The sequence below is a fragment of the Trachemys scripta genome, chromosome 3, assembly GCF_013100865.1.
Source record: "Trachemys scripta elegans isolate TJP31775 chromosome 3, CAS_Tse_1.0, whole genome shotgun sequence".
Taxonomy (NCBI): Eukaryota; Metazoa; Chordata; order Testudines; family Emydidae; genus Trachemys; species Trachemys scripta.
In genome coordinates this window covers 35750233-35771939 of record NC_048300.1, presented here as the reverse complement: position 1 = coordinate 35771939, position 21707 = coordinate 35750233, and the positions used below count along the sequence as shown (strand labels likewise).

Here is a 21707-nt window from a genome sequence, read left to right as displayed (position 1 = left end):
TCTTCAGAATGCCTGGAAATAAATTAATGTTGGAAACACTGCCTATTTCCCCCTAAATTTATAGTTGAAAACGATTGCACCATTTTTGCTGATGGCAAAAACAAACATAGCATGGGGTATGGGTCACTTGCTGCAGGATTCTCTGCACCTTGAAATCTTTAAACCACAAGTTGAGGACTTCAGTAGCTCAGACATAGGTCAGGGATTTGTTACAGGAGTGGGTGGTTGAGATTCTGTGGCCTGGGTTGTGCAGGAGGTCAGACTAGAAGATCATAATGGTCCCTTCTGACCTTAAAGTCTATGAGTCATAGAAACTTTCAGCCTGAAATGTTAGTTTGACAAAGTTGTAAGCAATTGAAAACAAGGAATTTTACTGGAAAATGTTAGGAAGGCACAACTATTTTATATAACTATAACTATTGCTACCTGCTCTGCCTATAATGCAGGATCAAACTAGATGGATCTTCTATGGTTTTGTCTTTACAATTAATACACACAAAACTTAGTTGTGAACCAGTTGCATACACCACATACCTGACAAACCCTCAAATGAGAAGAAATTAAAAGTTAAGTCATGTGAATAATTCATATCCTCTACTTCTCTACCGACAAGTGCATAGCTTATTGTTACCACAACTACCATGCACTGGAACTTTAACTCTGTCTCCTGTTTGTCTTTCTGCACACACCCATCTACCAGATTTTCCTTCCCAATACTAGTGTAATAGTGGCTGTTTGGTGGTGGCAGTGGTTGTGTTATGAAAAGGTAGTTGAGTGAATTACGGAAAGGCAATTAAAGAGATTGATGGAAGACCGGTTTTGCTGGAGGAGCAGACCAGGGTTGTGGCTATGTGATCTATAAGTGGGGAGATAGGAAAGTGCACATGTTGCTGGATGAAAGAGTGAAGAGTGTGTAGTGTAATATGGCTTAACTTTTAATTTCCATAATTTCATCAATTTGTGTCAGGTATGTTTAGGGGAAGCAACACTACTTGCTTCCAAACAAAGGGTTTTGAGAGTGTTATTTTTTTTTTTTAATTGTGCACAACTGCAGGTGGGGACGGGGGTATAGGAGTGCAGCTGTTGATAGAATATTTTATCCATTAGCAGCCGACCATAAATCCCTCTGTTTGTAGCATAACATCTGACAGAAAAGTGACATTCCTAATGAAGAAGGTCTTGTGTATGCCTAATCCATTTATCAATTGGATTTGGGTTTGCCCTCCCAAAATCCAGCAGGCTTATATGTGCATATAATTTTTCAGTAATTCTATGAATTACAGCTACAAATTATGTTAAATCCCATATTAACAAAAAAAAATCCTGCCTGTTGGACCAGATGTGCTCAGTATTCACCTTTATCAAGTTTTGTGTAGCTAGACAAAGTTGTTTTGTTCCTCCACCCCAAGCTACTGATCAACAGTGAAAAGTAGGACTCCAAGAAAAAAAATTCAATCAGAATCCAAATACAAAGACTTCTTATTAAAAAAAAAATGTGAAGAGAAACCAAATAAAATCTACATAGAAAATTCAAAGGGCATAGAAACTAAAGCATAACCTAAACTATGCAGTTGCAACCAGTTGCAGTCATCATATCAAGTGTTGTCTGTAAGCAAGGACTTGGCCTGCCTCCCAAGGTCTCTGAGAGTGAAGGATCATTTTCCAGGATAGGTTGTAGATCGTGGATAATGCGCTGGAGAGGTTTTAGCTGGGGGCTGTATGTGATGGCCAGTGGTGTTCTGTTATTGTCCTGTTATTGTCCTTGTTGGGCCTGTCCTGTAGTAGGTGATTTCTGGGTACCCGTCTTGAGTGCTTCAAAGTGAAGTGAGGTTTTTACCCGCGAAAGCTTATGCCCAAATAAATCTGTTTGTCTTTAAGGTGCCTCCAGACTCCTTGTTGTTTTTGTAGACACAGACTAACACGGCTATCCCCTGATACTTGACACCATGCAAGGCACTAAATTTAGCCGTATGGAGTGGAAATCCATCAACCGCAACAAAAAACTTGCACAGATACAGACATCATCTTCCTCTCCAAATGCAAACGGGTGGACATCATACCAAATGGACTGAAGGTAAAAAATCCATTGCAATCAACATACTACACTGACTATGGTGAGAGACTGTGCCACACACTCTCAAAGAAACTGAGGAACCACCTGATCAGCATCCTGTACAGCAGACAGGAGAAGATCAAGAATGAGCTCTCAGAATTGGAGACTCTCATACAATACCAACCTTCCACACTAACTTCCACGTGGCTGGACTTTACAAAAATGAGATAAGCCATTTACAATGCACACTTCACTTCTCTACAGAGGAAAAAGGACAGTAAGCTATCTAAACTCCTACCTGCCACAGAGGGCTACAACAGTGGTACCCTCAACTCATCTAACAACATTGTCTATCTTTCCAACCACACACTTAGCCCAGCAGAAGAGTCTTTCCTATCTCGGTGACTCTCTTTCTGCCCCACGAACACGATACAGTTCTGCGGTGATCTGGAAGCCTACTTTTGTCATCTCTGACTCAAGGAATATTTTCAACGCACCACTGAATAGTGCACTGACCCACAGGAACCCTCCTACCAACACTACAAGAAGAAGAACTCTGCGTGGACTCCTCCTGACGGTCGAAATGACAGACTGGACCTCTACATAGAGTGCTTCCGCAGACGTGCACAGGCTGAAATTGTGTACAAACAACATCACTTGTCCCATAACCTCAGCCGTACAGAACGCAATGCCATCCACAACCTCAGAAACAACTCTGACATTATCATCAAAGGGGCTGACAAAGGAGGTGCTGTAGTCATAATGAACAGGTCGGATTATGAACAGGAGGCTGCCAGGCAACTCTCCAAGACCACATTCTACAGGCCACTATCCTCTGATCCTACTGAGGAATACCAAAAGAAACTACACCATCTGCTCAAGAAATTTCCAGCTACAGTATGGGAACAAATCTACATGGACACACCCCCAGAACCCCGACCAGGGGTATTCTATCTGCTACCAAAGATCCATAAACCCAGAAACCCTGGACGCCCCATCATCTCAGGCACTGGCACTCTTACAGCAGGATTATCTGGCTATTTGGACTCTCTCCTCAGACCCTACGCTACCAGCACTCCCAGCTATCTTCGAGACACCACTGACTTTCTGAGGAAACTACAATGCATTGGTGTTCTTCCTGAAAACACCATCCTGGCCACCATGGATGTAGAAGCACTTTACACCAATATTCCACATGAGGATGGACTACAAGCTGTCAGGAACAGTATCCCTGATGAGGCCACAGCACGCCTGGTGGCTGAGCTTTGTGACTTTGTCCTCACCCACAACCACTTCATATTTGGGGACAACTTATACCTTCAAGTCACTGCTTTGGGTACCCGCATGGCCCCACAGTATGCCAACATTTTTATGGCTGACTTAGAACAATGCTTCCTCAGCTTTCGTCCCCTAGTGCCCCTCCTCTACTTGCGCTATATTGATGACATCTTCATCATATGGACCCACAGAAAGGAGGCCCTTGAAGAATTCCACCTGGACTTCAACAATTTCCACCCCACCATCAAACTCAGCCTGGACCAGTCCACACAAGAGATCCACTTCCTGGACACCACAGTGCAAATAAGTGATGATCACATAAACACCACCCTATACCGGAAATCTACTGACCACTATACTTACCTACATGCCTCCAGCTTCCATCCAAGACACATCACACGATCCATTGTCTACAGCCAAGCCCTAAGATACAACCGAATTTGCTCCGACCCCTCAGACAGAGACAAACACCTACAAGATCTTTATCAAGCATTCGTAAAACTACAATACCCACCTGGGGAAGTGAGGAAACAGATTGACAGAGCAAGGTACCCAGAAATCACCTACTACAGGACAGGCCCAACAAGGACAATAACAGAACACCACTGGCCATCACATACAGCCCCCAGCTAAAACCTCTCCAGCGCATTATCCATGATCTACAACCTATCCTGGAAAATGATCCTTCACTCTTACAGACAACCCCCCAACCTGAAGCAAATACTCACCAGCAACTACACACCACACCACAGAAACACCAACCCAGGAACCAATCCCTGTAGCAAACCTTGTTGCCTACTCTGTCCCCATATCTACTCTGGCGACACCATCAGAGGACCAACCACATCCGCCACACCATCAAGGGCTCATTCACCTGCACATCCACTAATGTTATATGTGCCAGCAGTGCCCCTCTGCCATGCACATTGGCCAAACCGGACAGTCCCTCCGCAAAAGAATAAATGGACACAAATCGGACATCAGGAATGGTAACATACATAAGCCAGCAAGTGAACACTTCAATCTCCCTGGTCATTCTATTACAGATTTAAAAGTCACTATCATTGAACAAAAAAACTTCAGAAACAGACTTCAAAGAGAAACAGCAGAACTAAAATTCATTTGCAAATTTAACACCATTAATCTGGGTTTGAATAGGGACTGGGAGTGGCTGGCTCATTACAGAAGCAGCTTTTCCTCTCCTGGAATTGACACCTCCTCATCTATTATTGGGAGTGGACTACATCCACCCTGATTGAATTGGCCCTGTCAACACTGGTTCTGCACTTGCGAAGTAACTCCCTGCTCTCTCCACATGTCAGTATATAATGCCTGCATCTGTAACTTTCACTCTATGCATCCGAAGAAGTGAGGTTTTTACCCACGAAAGCTTATGCCCAAATAAATCTGTTAGTCTTTAAGGTGCCACCAGACTCCTTGTTGTTTTTGTAGATACAGACTAACACGGCTACCCCCTGATATCTGACATTTTAGGCAGTTCAGTAGCTCACAGGGCCTCACTTCTTTGTTACAACTGGAGTGGTTAGAATACATAAGGTATTTATTACATAAAATTAAGATAGTATCTGAGGGGGAGGGTTCTTTTTAAATTACCAGGCATGTCTTTTATAATATGGAGGACAGAACACAGAAGTTAATCACTTAAAATGTCTAGTCGGAAATTGTCACAATACTACTGAATGTCATACTTACTTTTTTAATATCAGTAGCTTCTAGTACCCTGCTTAATGGAAAAAAAATTAGCTGAGAAGTTTTTGATATGCAATATATATGAGGATTATGTAATTAAAAGGAGAGGCCTAGGTGTATCTTAAAGGTTTAATAATATAATACTGGCAGGGTCATGTTCCTGCCTTGCACCACAGGATAATCTAGTCCTAGAATGAGAGAGGAGAACATGAATGACAAAAAAACAAACCAACAACAACAAAAAGGTGTGCATGGCACTTTTAAACTTTGAATTAGAGCTTGAACATGGATATTGCTTATTGTAAATTTCCCCTCCGTTCACATTCCTTTCTACAGTAGATATTCTGCCATTGTGCACCTGGGCCCTCAGGGGTGATTACAGAAAACTCTGCTTTGATCTGTCTGTTTTTCAAATCTGACGGTATCTGCCTCAGGACTGTATAGACTATTTAAGAAAAGGGTGGAGCTGAATTATGTCATTTAGTCATACCAGTTTCTATCAACTCTGGCTTGACCCTTCGTTGAACTTGAAACTTTTATGCTAAAGGGAATGGTAATACAAAAGAGAACTGAAATGACTTGGAAAAGAAACATATAAACCAAAATAATACAGCATAAAACTAGAACAATAACACTGGTGTACAATTTTTGAGAAGTCGGCTGCTTCAGAGATAAAATGTGCTATTTATTAGGTATTTTGATGTGCTGAATTCAAATATGACAGTTAAAACAACTGATTGGCTACTGTTTCTAAGATATTTAAGTTTTTACATTTTATGTCTATGTATATTGTGTAGATAGTAGAGTTTTAATCATAAATTGTAAACCATGTGTTTATGGTTGCTTTACATGATAATATTTCACCTGTCCTGTTTATGTAACACTTTAAAAATCAGCAAAAGGGTTATATAAATAAAATTTATTATGAAACAAAAGGCGTTTCTCCATTGTTGCAATGTCCTGGTGAAATCGCTCGCCGTGCTCGTCGCTCACTGCTCCGCAGTTCGGTGGAAAAAAATCTAGATGAGAGTGCAAAAAATGTATCTTTAGTGACATGTTGCAACCAAGGCTTTTGTATGCATTTAGGAGGTTTTCAACCAACAACCTGTAGTTGTCTGCCTTGTTGTTTCCGAAAAAATTTATTGCCACTAACTGGAAGGCTTTCCATGCCGTCTTTTCCTTGCCAGTCCACTTTTTCTTCTTTGACACACCTTTCGCAACTGGAGGCACCATGCAGAAGTAACAATTGCTGGTATGATCTGTTGGGTCTCTCTAAATCATTGGCACTGCAAAAGGCATAGATTTCCTTTTCCTTTCAACCACTGACGAAGATTGGTTGCACAAGTGTTGCAGCATATGTGTGGGGCCCACCTCTTGTCTTGATCTCCAATTTTGCAGCCAAAATAAAGGTGATAGGCTTTCTTAACCATAGTGGTTATACTGCGCTTTTGTGATGCAAAAGTCACTTCACTACAAACATCTTCCGCCATTCCCAAGTCAAGGGTCATATATACTGACCCAATAGCATATCTTGAAAACTAGAGCCAATCAACAATTTTAAGCATCATTTTCGTTCTCAGTGACCCGGAATTAGTAAAGTTTGACTACATTTATTTCAGAAGCATTTTGGCTGTAGAGCAGTGTAATTAATGTTGTTTCTCAGTACAGCATTAAAAATCATTGTGATAATCAGAAAGATACGACTTCTATCTAAAATAAGATCAGTAAAGGATATTGTTTAAAATGAATGTGTGTGAACTGCAAGTTCATTATTTGGAGTAAATTATCTGTCATGATCTTAAAAGGTTGCCGTCCTTATATCCATTTAGTTATTTTATTTTAAATAGGTCTTTAATTGGAACGGAAGAACTGTATTTGTTTTGTAGTTCTTGATTTTTCCTAGTACTGTGAATGGTGTGATTTATTTGCAGTATGATAATTTTAATTTAGGCAAATTATATATTTTTGAATTTTAAATTGCATCCAAAATTAGTTTAAGAAATGTGTTTTGGAAAAGTTAAAAATTGGAACTGCTTACACAAACAGGAGGCCAGATTGTTCCCAGACTTTTGTTTAAGAAGGGGCTTCTCTGAAGATTCTCTTCTGGAAATTACCCCCATCATCTTGCTGGTGGGTGAGGGAGAAGGATTTGTCCTCAAACTCCTCTTGGAAAAGTTGCCCCCAAACTCAGTGTTCCAGTAGCAGGCCAGCCTCTCCCTACCAATGTTACTTCACTTCCTCAGCGCTATCCAGGACTCCCCTACACTGGACAGCTTCTGGGAAACTATGGAGAAAAATTAGTGAGAGGCTGTACTATTTTTTCCTGGTAACTTTTATGGAATTGGAGGGACATGGACTGGGGAGAAAGGTACTACAGAGGCAGCAAAACTGCTCCTTCCATGTGAAGGACTCCTTCATTTATAAATATAAGTGAGCATGAAATGTTCCTAAGACAAAAATAAGTCCTCTTCCCCCCCCTTGAGGGCAGTGGCGGGTAAGCTACCAAAAATGTCTAATTCGACAGGATCACATTTAAAAAAAATTGATACTGACCTTATTTTCCCCCCATAGCTAACCTGAATAAAAATGCATACTTTGTTGTACACACTTCGTTATACAGTAATTCACTGACTGTACTGTAAGAAAATTGTATATGAATTGTTTGACAAATTGCTGTACAAGATTTTTGTGGGATAATAGATTTATAAATAAGATTTTTCTTTTGTTTTCCAGATTCAATATTAAGTAAACATGGGTGCATTCTTGGATAAACCAAAAACTGATAAACATAATGCTCATGGTACAGGGAACGGCTTGCGTTATGGCCTCAGTAGTATGCAGGGATGGAGAGTGGAAATGGAAGATGCTCACACAGCTGTTGTAGGTATTCCCCATGGCCTAGAGGACTGGTCCTTTTTTGCTGTCTATGATGGTCATGCAGGATCTCGTGTGGCAAATTACTGTTCAACACATTTATTAGAACACATCACCAACAATGATGATTTTAGGGCGTCAGAAAAACCAGGATCAGCTCTTGAGCCTTCAGTGGAAAATGTCAAGAGTGGAATCAGAACTGGCTTTTTGAAAATTGATGAATATATGCGTAATTTTTCTGACCTCAGAAATGGAATGGACAGGAGTGGCTCAACAGCAGTGGGAGTTATGATTTCACGTGAGCATATATACTTTATCAACTGTGGTGATTCGCGTGCTGTTCTCTATAGAAATGGACAAGTGTGTTTTTCAACACAGGATCACAAACCTTGCAACCCAAGGGAGAAGGAGCGAATCCAGAATGCAGGAGGTAGTGTAATGATTCAGCGTGTTAATGGTTCATTGGCAGTTTCTCGAGCTCTGGGCGACTATGACTACAAATGTGTTGATGGCAAAGGCCCTACAGAACAGCTTGTTTCTCCAGAGCCTGAGGTTTATGAAATTTTAAGAGCAGAAGAGGATGAATTTATCATCTTAGCTTGTGATGGAATCTGGGATGTTATGAGCAATGAAGAGCTCTGTGAATTTGTTAAGTCTAGGCTTGAAGTATCAGATGACCTGGAAAAAGTGTGCAATTGGGTGGTCGATACTTGTTTACATAAGGTATGTAACTATTTTTCCTACAAGTTGTTATACAATTGTTGATCTTTGTTTAGATGAATACAATACCAGTTACAAAGAAGAATTTCACTTCTCTCTGGTTGTAATTCAGGTAATGCAAATAGCTTGCACTTCCTTCTGGTTGCCCAGAGAATTCTTCATGGTTGCATTGTAGCCTGCAGCACACACTGTAAGCTTCGCTTGAATGTGCTGCTGTTTTTCCAACCAACAACATCTGCAAGTCTTGTGCATGTGGCAGGACTACTATAATATACTTAATGCTTAATTGAGCCCTGATCTTGCACTGAGCTCCATATAGGCAGATTCAATATAGGGCACTGATGTCCAAATTCCATGTGAACAAGTTCATACCACTTGCAAGATTGGAGTTGAATTTGACGTTTTAGCCTCAATGTTCTGCAACTCTGGAAGAGGAGGGCATTTTTTGAGTCCCAACGACTATCTTTTATTGACTGCGAAAGGTGAGAATCCTTTTAGGCCTGGTGCAGAAGGAAACTTTAAAAACAAAGCCCTTTCTACTATGGTATTCTCCCTACTCCAGAGTCCTATTGTGCTCCTGCAGGAGAGTGGGTGTGATGATGGGTGCTAGGAACTGCCCCCGGTGTAGGTCTGAACAAAAAAGGCTACATAAGGACCAGTAACCCTGGGTTTACCATATTCGTTTGGTTACTGGTGGTTGTCACAATATTCTCTCCAGATTTGCAGTGCAAGAATGAATAATTTCTTACAACCCTCTTTCAAATCCTTATGCTATATAGAAGCAGCTAGGATACCTATTCTTCTTCCAGTCCTTACTAAACTCCGTTACAAGCTCCTCAGACTACAGCATCAAGAGTTTCAATTAAGCTTATACAAACATGGCAGGCAGAGGGAGGAAAGACCAAACTTTTGATTAATCAGGGAATTAGTATACACTCTGGGAATGGGTGTACAGTAGTAAATTAAATTAGGGCTAGGGTTATAGTTTTGCAAATTACTACTGAGCAAAAAGTGAGGTACAAGAGAGAGATTCTGACAGAAAGTAGTGTTGATGTGTTCGCACAGTATGTGTTGAACTGTAATATCAGCTGGAAATATGTAAAAATTTCCAAGTGGGAGATTAAATTGATATTAAAAATTTGTAGTTTTGCATAATTTGCAAGAAAATTGTGTGTTCCAGATTAACTATATATTAGTGGCTGACCTGGGGAGGTGGATAGAGAAACATAACGTTATGTTGGTTCTTGGCCATATAAGTGATCTTATTCATTTTTGGAACTTCATAGCATCAAAGTGAAATGCAATTTAGGCAGTGACACAAATAGAATTCAGATGAATGAATATATTTGGAATGAGCTGTAATGTCTCACCTGAGTATTTTCATAGAATAAAATATTAGCTTTTTTAATTTGTTATTCGTTTGGGTAACAGTTAAACAATTTCTTCATTTTAACTGGTGATCTTTTTGTTATCTTTTAAACAAGTGAAGAAATGCTTAATTATATATTTATTATTAATTGTAAGATAATCTATAACATTTCAAGACTATAAAATAATCTTTTTCTACATGAAATATATTGCAGCTAATTAACATGTTACAAATGTGCAATAAAGTAATTGTGTTAACAATGGTTCATTATAATATCTATCTTAGAACAAGCTAGAGTGATTAATAGCAAGGAAGGCAAGAGCTTTAAAACTAAGGATCCGTCTCATGTACTTTTTTTTTTCTCTCCACTATATAGGGAAGTCGTGATAACATGAGTATTGTGCTAGTTTGTTTTTCAAATGCCCCCAAGGTCTCAGATGAGGCAGTGAAAAAGGATGCTGAGCTGGATAAGCACCTGGAATCACGGGTCGAAGGTAGGAAAACTACTTTGTGTATTAAAAATGCTGCTGTCTTCATAAGCTTAAAAACCTAATGGTTCTCAAGTTTTAAATGATGCTGTGCCAAATTCAGACCTGATGTAAGTAGATAAAACTCTATGGATTTCCAAAATTAGAAAAAGGTTTAAAAGTTATTTGGGGTTAGCTAACCCTGACATACCCAATATCTCTTCCTTAATCTATACATGAGTTCCCCCGGAGCGCTGCTTTACCGCGTTATATCCAAATTCGTGTTATATCGGGTCGCATTATATCGGGGTATATTGTAATATCATGCTAACAATTTATTCTATATTTAGGGTTGCGATGGCACTTTTGATTTACTCTTTTAGACTCTATTTCTAATGTTTCATTTCAACCCATAGGTGTTTTTGGTTTTTTTTTGTTTTTGCTCCCCCTCCCCCCAAGGTTTGAAGGAAAGCTGTTGTTTTTTAGTTATTGTAAAATAAGCTTTTCGTGTACTAAAAATTGTTCAGGCCCTTTTAATGTTTAAATAATTCAACCAATTTTTTTATTTTAAAACTTTGAAGTTAGCATATAAATAGTCATCGGTGAAAAATGCATGCTTTGCTAAGACTTTAATTTTAAAAAAAGGGAAGAAAAAGAGGATTTATGACTGAACGACTGAAAACAACTGTATGCGCGAGTGCATAATATTTTCCTGAAGGGTTTAAGTGTGCGCCAAGTGCAAATACTCTGTTATATGTGTATGTATAAGCATGTGAGTGTATAGATATCTGCATGCAGAACCTTATCAATCAGTGTCTTTGTTAATTTCTACCAATCTAGAGACTTCAGTAAAGTTCCTCTCTCTCTGTAGATGCAGATTTCTGAAGGTGACACCGCATGTGTAAAAGTGGCTTGCTGGCTCAGTTTTTTTTTCTTATCCTTCACCGTGCTCTTAATTCCAGAAGTCCATTGCTTGATGCTATCTTACCAACTATTGCTTCTTTACTGAATCTTGTATTTTTGGTTAAGATTATGTAAAAAGGCTGTGGTAAGACAACTCTCACAGTATTTAGTGGCCTCTCATCTCTTTGACCCTTGTCTGTCTTGTTGCTGAGCTAAGTATGGCACAGACACTCCTGTTGGTGATAGATGAAGATCAGATGTTCATGATGATATTATCAAATATGTCATCTGCCTTGGATACTGTTTACTACAAGTTGGCATTGACTCATTTGCAAAACCATCACAGGAATGAATTGGGGCTGCTTTTGGATGGTTTCAGTCTGACTTTGGTGAGTGCTCTGCAGGTGGTGGTATGCAATTGCTGTTCACTGAGGGCACTTTCATTTGGGTTTCTGACAGTTTCCCTCATCACCCCTCTTGCTTAATATTTGCATGACTGTTGGAAGGATTAGTGAGAAGCAAGAGTTGAGTGTCTTCAGTACATTGACGATGGAGCTTTATAGCTCCATCTTTGCTGACTTGGCTAAAGCTGTCAGTTGCATTACTCAGAGTTGTGGGGGACAGTGTAGGTAGAAATCAGGGCTACCTGTCTGAGGTCCAATCCAGATAAGACTGAGATGAGATCGGTTGGTTGGGGAAAGCAACTGGGAGAGATGGTGGTGGGTTATGTTGGTCTTTCTGTAATTATGTGCCTTCTGTTTGTTGACCAGTTTCACAATCTGTGGTCTGATTAGAGTTGTGGCTGCTACTGGCTGATCAGGTAGCAGCCACAGCAAGTCAGACTTTGGATGGTTGGGAGGCCTGTTCCAGTTTCTTTTAGATGCAGACTTTGCAACTCTCAGCCAGCCTTTGGATTAGACTGTGAGACTGCTTCTTAGATCTATTTGGAAACTGCAGCTAGTGCAGAATTCAGTAGCCTGCTTGTTAAGTAGTGTTTCCTGCCACAAGCTTATCAGTGCTGTGCTCTACAATCTGCACTGACTGCCTGTTAGTTTCAGGATTGATTTTAAGATGTTGGTTCTGACCTGTAAAACCTAAATGGCCTGGGACCTACCTGCTTAAGAGTTCACCTCTGTCAGCCCATTGTATATTGCTATAGTTCAGGTTACTGGAGATGCCTGAACTGAAGCCCTTTCAGTATGAGAGAAGGCATGATTGGCAAGATGTTTGCCACTAGAGCCCTGGACTTGTGAAACTTGTGTCCTTTCCAGACCCATGAGAACCCAAGTAATGTTAGCTTTCAGGGTGTGCTTTTCTGTTTGGAGATGGGTGTTGGGTAAAGATGGGTAATGGTGATGTAGGAGTCTGGTGGATGTTGCTTTAGTTCTTGTTTTTATTATTCTATTGCTGCATTATTTAGCTTGATCTGGGGAAACTGATGGTGGGTCTATTCAATGTATTTTAAAAATACTGTCAAGGGTGCTAGGATCATTGGATGGACATGCTTTTTATTGTATGTAGAATAGTAAAAATCCAAATAAAAATAATAAATAGGGCTAGAGATAACTGTCGTGATTTTTTTATTTTAGCTATTAAGGAGAGTGATTCTTCTCAGACTCCTGAAAATATCTAAAAGAAAAGCATACTACTAACTGTTCACAATTTATTGTATACCTACTACAGTACTGTACAGGACACAGCATTTTCTAGTGGTTAGACCATATGTCTGGCCTTACCACTGTTACCTTGTGCAAATCACCTAACTTCTTCATCCTTAAGTTTCCTTATCTGTAATGCAGAGGTACTATTACTTTTTAGGAATGTTTTGAGATTTGTTTTAAAATGCATTGAGATCCTTGAATGAAACTTGCTATAGAAGTGCACAATAAACATTATTATTAAGCATTCACTTGCTTAGAATTTTGCAAAGTTAGTTAAACCTTATTTGTGAAAATATCATTCTTTCTAAGAAAATTACTTCACTTAGTATTCTTGTTGCACACAGTTATATACAGAATTATATAGTAAAATATAGAAGTGGGTCTAAACTAAACTTTTCTTATGTGCATTAGTGTCTTAATATTTAATAATACGTTCATGGTGGAATAGCTGATGATCCAAGACCCTGATATTTTTAAAAATTATTTTTGGTGCCTTGAGGCCCTGAGTCAGGAAGGCACTTAAGCATGTGTGGTTTAGTAGTCCCATAGACTTCAGTGAGGCTACTCGTGTACTTAGGGTTGAGTTCAGGCTTTATGTTCTTTGCTAACTTGGGTATCTTAATAGGTGGTCTGATTTTTTTTTTCAGGGGTAGTGAGTATTTGCAGCTCCCGCTGAGTTTAATGGTAGATAATGGTGACTTCTGAAATGCTAACTTTCGGCATATTTCCTTGAAAATGTTTGGCGTAAATTCTTTGGCTTTCTAGATGATCTATTTTAAGATAAAATACATTTCATTAAGTGTGTGTCTGTTGAATAAGTGAACATACAAACTGTTAACAGACTCTGAGAAAGCCACCCACACCCATCATTGTCACAAATTTTCTCATGCTACTTTGCTTTTCCCAGCTTCTTTGGTGTCTGTTTCTGATTATGCTGAGGCCTGGTCTACACTGTGGGGTGGTGTCGATCTAAGTTACACAACTTCAGCTACGTGAATAATGTAGCTGAAGTTGATGCACTTAGATCTATTTACTGCGGTGTCTTCACTACGGTGAGTTGACTGCTGCTGCTCCCCCGTCGACTCTGCCTGCGCCTCTTGCCGAGCTGGAGTACAGGAGTCGATGGAAGAGCGCTCGGGGATCTAGACTAGACGCAATAAATGGATTCCCGCTGGATTGATCGCTGCCTGCCAATCTGGCTGGTAGTAAAGACATACCCAAAGTAGCTATGAAATACATAGTACAGTAAAAACAGGGCAGCTTTTGTAAATGCAGATTACTGAAAAGTTTAATGGGTGGCCTATCAGATAAGTTCTAGTTAGTTTGAGGGGGTTGATTTTTGAAATGATCTGGGAAGTATACTACTATTATAAGCTACTGCTTTTTGTTTATAATAGTCCACCAAATCTAATTTTGGACAGAAATCTATATAATTCAGATTTTGACCTTTATTTTATATATAGGGGTCAAATATAGGGGAATATTCCTTTTGATCTAATACTATTTTGCAATAACTCAAAATGTAAATGACAGGTAAGCCAGAGTATTCAACAGAAATAAGTTACCCAGACATTTGTTAGTCATATTATTTCAGTTGTTTTTGGTTTTCCCACAGGAGTTCCCCCTGCCATTCAATGTTCTGTACGTTGGATAAAGTATAAGACCTTTAAATGACATACATTTGACAAGGAATGAGAGTTAGTAGTCAAGAAATTTATATCAAGAATAGAAGCAAGTAAAGAAAACAGAAGACAAAGCAGAAGAACTCACAATATTTCCCCTCCCTATTTTTCTCCCAGCATATTTCATCTGTCCTCAATAAATTCATTATCTCTCTAGCCTTTTGACATATGTCTGTTGTTTCCTTAATAAAGTGGCTGAATTCTGGTTTAAGAGATTGGCAGCCTATAATTTTACTATTAAATTTTTTCATCAAATATTTATAGGACAGAAGTAGACATTTTGTGGGTGCTTGAAGTGGACACTTTAGATGGTTTGTTTGCTATCTGAGTGTGGGAAAACTGTTTCTGTTGAAAAAATTGTTTGACTCCATTGCATCTGTTGTGTCCAGATAACTTATATAATTGTCTTTAAAATTTACGTCGTGACATGTTTTACTCTTCAACGAGGAATATGTTTGGTGTCAAGTTTGGAAAAATTGGTTGAATATTTAAAAAAAAAAAAAAAGCAGCTTTGTAAATGAGAAGGAGCCTCTTTTTAAGAAAACATCAGAAGAGGGCTAATTGCTCTCAACAGTTTTGCATGCATTTTTGGATAGAATGCACTCTGGAGAATAGAGTGCAAGAATTGGTAATTTGTGAAGTCGTTTAGTTGATTTTGCAATCTAATACACTTTATAGTCCCAGCCTGTTAAATGGAAGAGTTGTGTTGCTGGTGGGACAGTGCCAGGCGACCCACCCTTTTTGTTTGACTTCCTGTTTCCTAGTTGATTTTTTTTATTAGTATTTTTTATGTAGGTATATTCTTGATGTACTCATGCCCTGTTATAATGGTCAATAAGACTGTGTCTTCCCGTGATCACAATCACTGTGATTGTATTGATTGTTTTCAGGCCCAAATTCAGAAAGGTACTTAAACATGTGCCTAACTTTCATCACATGACTCATCCCATTGATGCCAATGGAACTACTCATGTGCTTAAGTTAGTCATGTGCTTAAGTGCTTTGCTAGATCAGGCCTCAGAGTAGCATATAGATACATAAAGATTTGCCTATCCAAACAGAGTGAAATATAGCTGACCTTATTTTAAAAGAAATTACTTAGTTGTCAACTGAAGTACATGAGTCCACTCAATAATCTAAGGTCTTTGATCTTTGAGAGGTGGTGGTGGTCCATTGGATTGCAGTAGGAGTACTATTTTGTTCTTTGGAATGAAGAATTGGGAAGTGGTATCTTCATCGTTCAACCAGTATTTTTAATTAACAGTCCTTTTGATATGAGACTTGATCGAGTAGTTGAATAAAATAAACGTGGAATTTGAAGGAAAAGGTAGCTTCTTAAAGTTACAGCAGAGAAAAAATGGATATTTTCAATTCACTGCTTGGCACAGGATTCTCAATATCAGCAATGATAACTGACAAGACTTTGGTCAGCTTTTACTCTGCTTCAGCGTGACAAAATTGAGTAACATCAGAGATCCTGTGAGCTGTTCGTCTGCAGGCTTAAGAATACACAGCATCAGTTTATACTAAGTTAATATTTTCAAGATTCATTGCAACCATAAGGACTAAATATATTTTTTGTTGTTTGTTTAAAAAAAAAAATGTTGGTCTTACAGAATTTAATGGCATTTACCAGGGAAAGCTCCCCTCTCTTCCCAGCAGAGTGGATTTTTTTTTATGCTCTCCTGATACACCAGTAATCAGAGTGTACCAAGAAACTGGACTAATCTTTGAGAATAGAGCATAATAAGTAATTGCAACTACAGTTAAGTTATGTGTGATATTTCACAAGAAGACTAGTGTAGGGTTTTCTTGCCATGAGGAATCAGATTTTTCAAACATTAGGTGTTAAAAATGTGCATGTAGTTTCAGACTAATTTGAACTTGCAGTTGTACATGTGATTGTAGTGGGCTTTGTGTTCCATATGTGTATTAAAAGTCAGGAGCAGACAATAAAAAGGGAACTAGCAGAGAAGGAATTCAGATATCCAAGATCTAACACTGCATCTTTCTACCATTGCTTACATATCAGAAGAACTTGGTCCCATTCAGCTACTGGTCCACCGTTTCTATATGGGAGCAAAAGTGACCTCTGCTTCCCACTGAGAAGAGTTAAAGAGGGAGGAGCTAAGAAGAGAGAGTGAGTGTTTGAGGAGGGACAGAGTATGATGGAATATGCAGGAAAAGAGAATAATCTATTCTGGGGGTGAGAGGGAATGGGACGGGGAAAGAAAATATAAAGATTTAAAGAATAGGAAATACTAGCTTTGTCATTTTGCTTGTTTGGGTTTTTCTTGTTTTAAGATTTTTTTCAAAGAAAAGGAATTGAAGGAAAAGGAGAGAATGAAACAGGAACATGTAATGGAGAGGGGGAGGGAAATTAACTTTTAGGATGCGTGAATTTGTTCCCTACCAGATGGACACAAAAGAACATGATACATTTCTTCTAATCACATTGGTCATTTTATGAAATAACATTTAATAAAACTAACGTGTTTACGGGGGCAATACAATGATAGTTGTGCTTTCAAATTTTAAAATACTATCTGCACCCTCAAAGAAAGAACTTGATAGAAACTGCCATTGAGTACTGGATGGCAAATGTATGTTGCCAATTAAAATATTGTGTGAAAGTGCGCTCAACAGCAAAAGTAAAAGCAGTATGGTTTTGTATTGTATTTAATTTCAAGCTAGCGTTATAAAGAAAAGATATGGGATAATTCTGTTCAAATAAGTATAATAGATCTTAGAACTGTTAGTATGTGAAATAAGACACTAGACTGCAAAAAAACAAAAACAAACCAACAACATTGTTTCCTAAAAGGAAGACTGTTTGACTTTGCCCCTCTGTTAAGTCACCACATAAATCTTATAATACTTCTATTAATATCGGCTTGTTCTGCCTCCATAAAGTCTCTTAAATTGCAGAAGTGGTATAAAGTTAATTATGTCTAATAAGAATGATGTAGCATTTGTTTTACTTATGAAATACCCACATTAAAAATATTCCAAGTGTTGTTTTTTTAAAAGAGCTCTTCCATGGTCTATTAAACTGTGATAGCTAAGAGGCTATAAAAATTTAAATTACTTTCTTTTTTATATTTGAGCTATTGGCACCTTTCAATAAAAGTGCTTTAAATAAATATTTTCCTGATGTGAGTTAGAAAAATACCAGACCTTTTGACTGAGAAATATACTTCCTGAAGCAAAGCACTTAAGTCAAGCTCATAGAAATGACATTTTTTTCCACTCACTACAGAAACGTTCTGTAGATTTTAATGGGATATTAGCTCAGTTTGATAACCAAGACATTACTTTTATGTTGGTGGTGGTTTAGTGTGCTAAGGATGGTGATGTGGATATAATCTTGTGTCTTAAATCACAGTTAGTCTTTTAATATAAAACCCCCAAAAAGTGAAGAGTAAAGTTCTTGTTAGGTTTGCACACATCATTAAATTGTGTGGTATGCAGTAGTCTGTAAAAATCAAACTGTTCTAGGGCTTACTAGTAAAGTTCAGTGACCCTATGTGCTTACAATTTGATCTGACTGTTTCATATGCCTTTCTCAAGTGTTCAGTGCACTGCTTAGAAATCACTTATGCTCTCAGCTGGGTCTGAGATTGTTTTTAAAGGGGGCTATATACTGTAACTCTTATAAAGCTACACTTGTATCATGACATCTACAGTGTGTTCTACCATATTCCAAAGGTACAAGCTATGAGTAGTTCTGAAGTGTATTTGTAAGGTTGCATTTGATGGATCACGGTCAATAATTCATTTATCCAACGATGAACATGGCTAACTATCTCAAATATTTTAGTTTCTTCATTTTAACGGGAACTCTTCGGGTGATTCATTTACAAAACAAACCAACCAACTTTGGCAAACAAGTGATGTGCATGAGACAAATTATTCAGGGGGTGGGGGAGAAGTTAGTTATGTTTGCTAATATTAACTTTTTTAGAAATAGTAGTGTATCTGCCAAGTGTTTTTAAGAAAATCTACAGATGGGGCCATAGAGGGAGAAAAAACAGGGACGTGACAACTTTATTTAATACATTGAGTTAGTTATTTGGAGGGACGCAGTGTGGTGTGAGGGAGATAATTATTTTGTTTAGTTAAAGAAAGGGAGTGTTTCTTCTAAGTCGATAGTAGCTGTGAATAACTTTAGTTCACATCATATTCTGGTAGTTGAATGTTGGCTTGATTAGTGTGGTATGTTTTGTAGTCATTTGTTGATACTTTTCATGATATGGAATGGCTTTTATTCTGCTTGTGATATATGAAACAAAGGCTTTCGACTATTGGATTTATACAGTAATGGCTTGGCTCTTTCCTGTCTGAGGTATCTTCTCTCTCTCTATGCCACACTGCTGCAGCTATGGTCAGCAGAGGCACTTCAGCTAGAAGCCCATAGTTATAAAAGATGTTGACGGCATTCTCTGTGAGTGCTACAAGAATTAGGAACTTACTGCTCCTCTTAGTCTGAAATATTATGTATTTTGTGACTTTTTGGGCAGGCAGCAAAAGATATATTTGATAAGATTTTTGAAGAGAGCTGGAGATATACTTCCTGAAATGACGACGGTTGGAAATGAGTTGTTTTTGTGGCTAGGTGGCCGGCTGGTTGAGAGAATTCTCTTTTGAATGTTTATTTTACTGCTGGTGAGGATTTGTTGTAGTATTAATTATGGGTTAGGGTGCCCAGAGTCTTGTATAGGTGTCTTTATTATGTAAATCAAAACAAATATTTAATTCTTAATTGATCGCATATACACTCTGGATTTAAAGAACACTTACATCTTTTTGGACCAAATTTTAGGCTTTGTTTACAAAAAGTTTTTAAAAGTAGTATACTTGTTTTTTATTTCACATAATTGTCTTTCTTGGGTTGCATAGGTTTAAATGATTGTGTCACAGTAAGTAAAGTGTTGATGTACGAGACAGAATGGATTCCAACTTACTCAGCCTTAGCTAGGTTGGATCTGCAGGAATACAAAGAAAGGATCTTACTCTGAATACACCAAAAAAACAAAACAAAAAAAACCCTTACAAGTAAGATGCCATTTTTATACAGTCACTTTTTTAAACTAGTGTGGTTGATAATGAATTACTCCTAATTCAAAACTATACTTTTCTCTTGGTCCAGTTCAAAGTCTACTAGGCAGTTTAAAGCACATTAGTTGGCAGATAATCATAACTATAACTTTTTTTAGTTCCTTCTTGAGGAATGGAAATGTGTGTTTTCCCTCAAATATGCTAATAATTTATTATACATCTATATTCAGTTTGTTTTCAGTTCATTACTGTTTGTTCCCTTTTAATATACACATAGCTACAAATGTTAAATGCTTCAGTTTTTCTAACCTAGTATATCCAGTACATTACCAATTCATCTGGAACTTGGCATGACATGAAAATAGGCAGGAAATATCAAGTCTCTGACTTCAAAAATCTGGTGGCAGAGCATATGTATACTCTACCACACAAAAACCCGTTAAAAAAACAATGGAGCAGCAGGTCTATGGAAAAGATAATATGTGATGGTTTAATTAAATTGTACCATAATGCATACATAGAAAAAGGCCAAATTGAGGTTGCACAGGCAACCTTAATTCTGGCATTTCCTAGCTTTTGAGTACTTGAGTGTGAAATTGAAAAACGTTGTTTTCAGATAGTGTATGTGTGTAATTTCCTACATTTTTAAAAAGCAAACTGAAAAAACAGATTCCATCATGTGACAGTATCAGGGTTGGGAATCTTTAGATTTACTGCACAGACCTTTGGCACTTGAACTGAAAGCAGTAGTAGATTGTCCTCCTCTGTGGACGAACACTAGAGGGGATGGGACACTTTGCCAGAGGGTTTCACAGATGTTTGCTGATAGTAGAGGAATGGTGAAACTCAATCTTGTATCGGGGGTAGCCGTGTTAGTCTGTAGCCACAAAAATCACAAGGAGTGCCACTGGACTCCTTGTTGTTTTCAGGAATCTTGGGTTCCATTCCCACTCTAGAGGGAAGTGTTCTCGGCTGGTCACAGACTCTTCTGCCCATTCCTCCAAGCATGACCCCAACCTATCTTTGGATCAGTACAGTCTCTTTCCCACCTCTGACTCCTTGTTCCCATCTCACTTCTCCGGTTTCTCATTGCAATCCCAGTCTCCTTGCCCAGCCAGGCCTGCTCTCACCCCTTGCCAACATTTTATACAAAACATATTTCATTGGACATCATTCCACAAATAGAATTTTAGAATGTCTGTGTTCCTAAAATTCCTCAGCTAAGTGAGCTACTGCCATCTCCTTTGGTATTTAATAAGAGACAAGAGCCACAGTGGGCAAACAGGAATCAAGGAGCATTTTCCAGAAGCCCCTAAAAGTGAGGCCAACAGCAAAACCTTGCCACCTCATTATACTTGTGTAATCAGTAGTACAGTTTTTGTTTTTAGGATTTTTCTAAATATCTTTGAAGATAGTAGCTTGGTATAATTTTTTTCTTGTCTACTATATAACCATTTTTTATGGTTGGAGTATTTATTTATATATGTGCTCTGTTTTTTCATACTGTCTCTTCTGTTCCCTTGAAGTGTTCCTCTGACAGTCCAGAGCCACTTCTGCTCTTGGCAGAATCTTGCCAATTCCTATATGGAGAGAAGTATATACAAATGTATCTTTTCTAGGCACTAGCTTTGCCTTTTAAAATCCAGGGCTGGAATTTAAATGCCAGTTTTGCTGCCTCCAGCAGCAAACTAACACCTTCAATAGTTTTTCTCATCTAATCACTTTGAATATTTTTCTTGGGTTCTTCTTTTTTCTGGTGCCTTCACTCCTGGGTCCTATTCCACATCTGTGGGACCCAGTTTCTGGTCAGCAGTTTCTTCTTCTCCATATTAATTCACAGTGGTGGAATTCTTCAGTGAGCTGCAGCAGCAGTTGTGTATTGTCTGTTACCAGCTACAAGCATTTCCCAGCTAAAGAGTGGCTTGAGTAGGG

At 38.4% G+C, this 21707-nt stretch overlaps 1 protein-coding gene across 4 annotated transcripts in view; it reads left to right on the top strand.

Moving 5' to 3' along the window:
- Window positions 1-21707, top strand: part of PPM1B (protein phosphatase, Mg2+/Mn2+ dependent 1B) — a 116335-nt gene that overhangs the window by 80635 nt on the left and 13993 nt on the right. For all 4 annotated transcript variants that reach the window (XM_034764433.1, XM_034764431.1, XM_034764432.1 and 1 more), the window contains 2 exons: window positions 7775-8638; window positions 10381-10498. In XM_034764433.1, the coding sequence (XP_034620324.1) occupies window positions 7793-8638; window positions 10381-10498 (964 nt within the window). In that variant the 5' untranslated portion in view covers window positions 7775-7792. The remainder of the gene's footprint in view (window positions 1-7774; window positions 8639-10380; window positions 10499-21707) is intronic.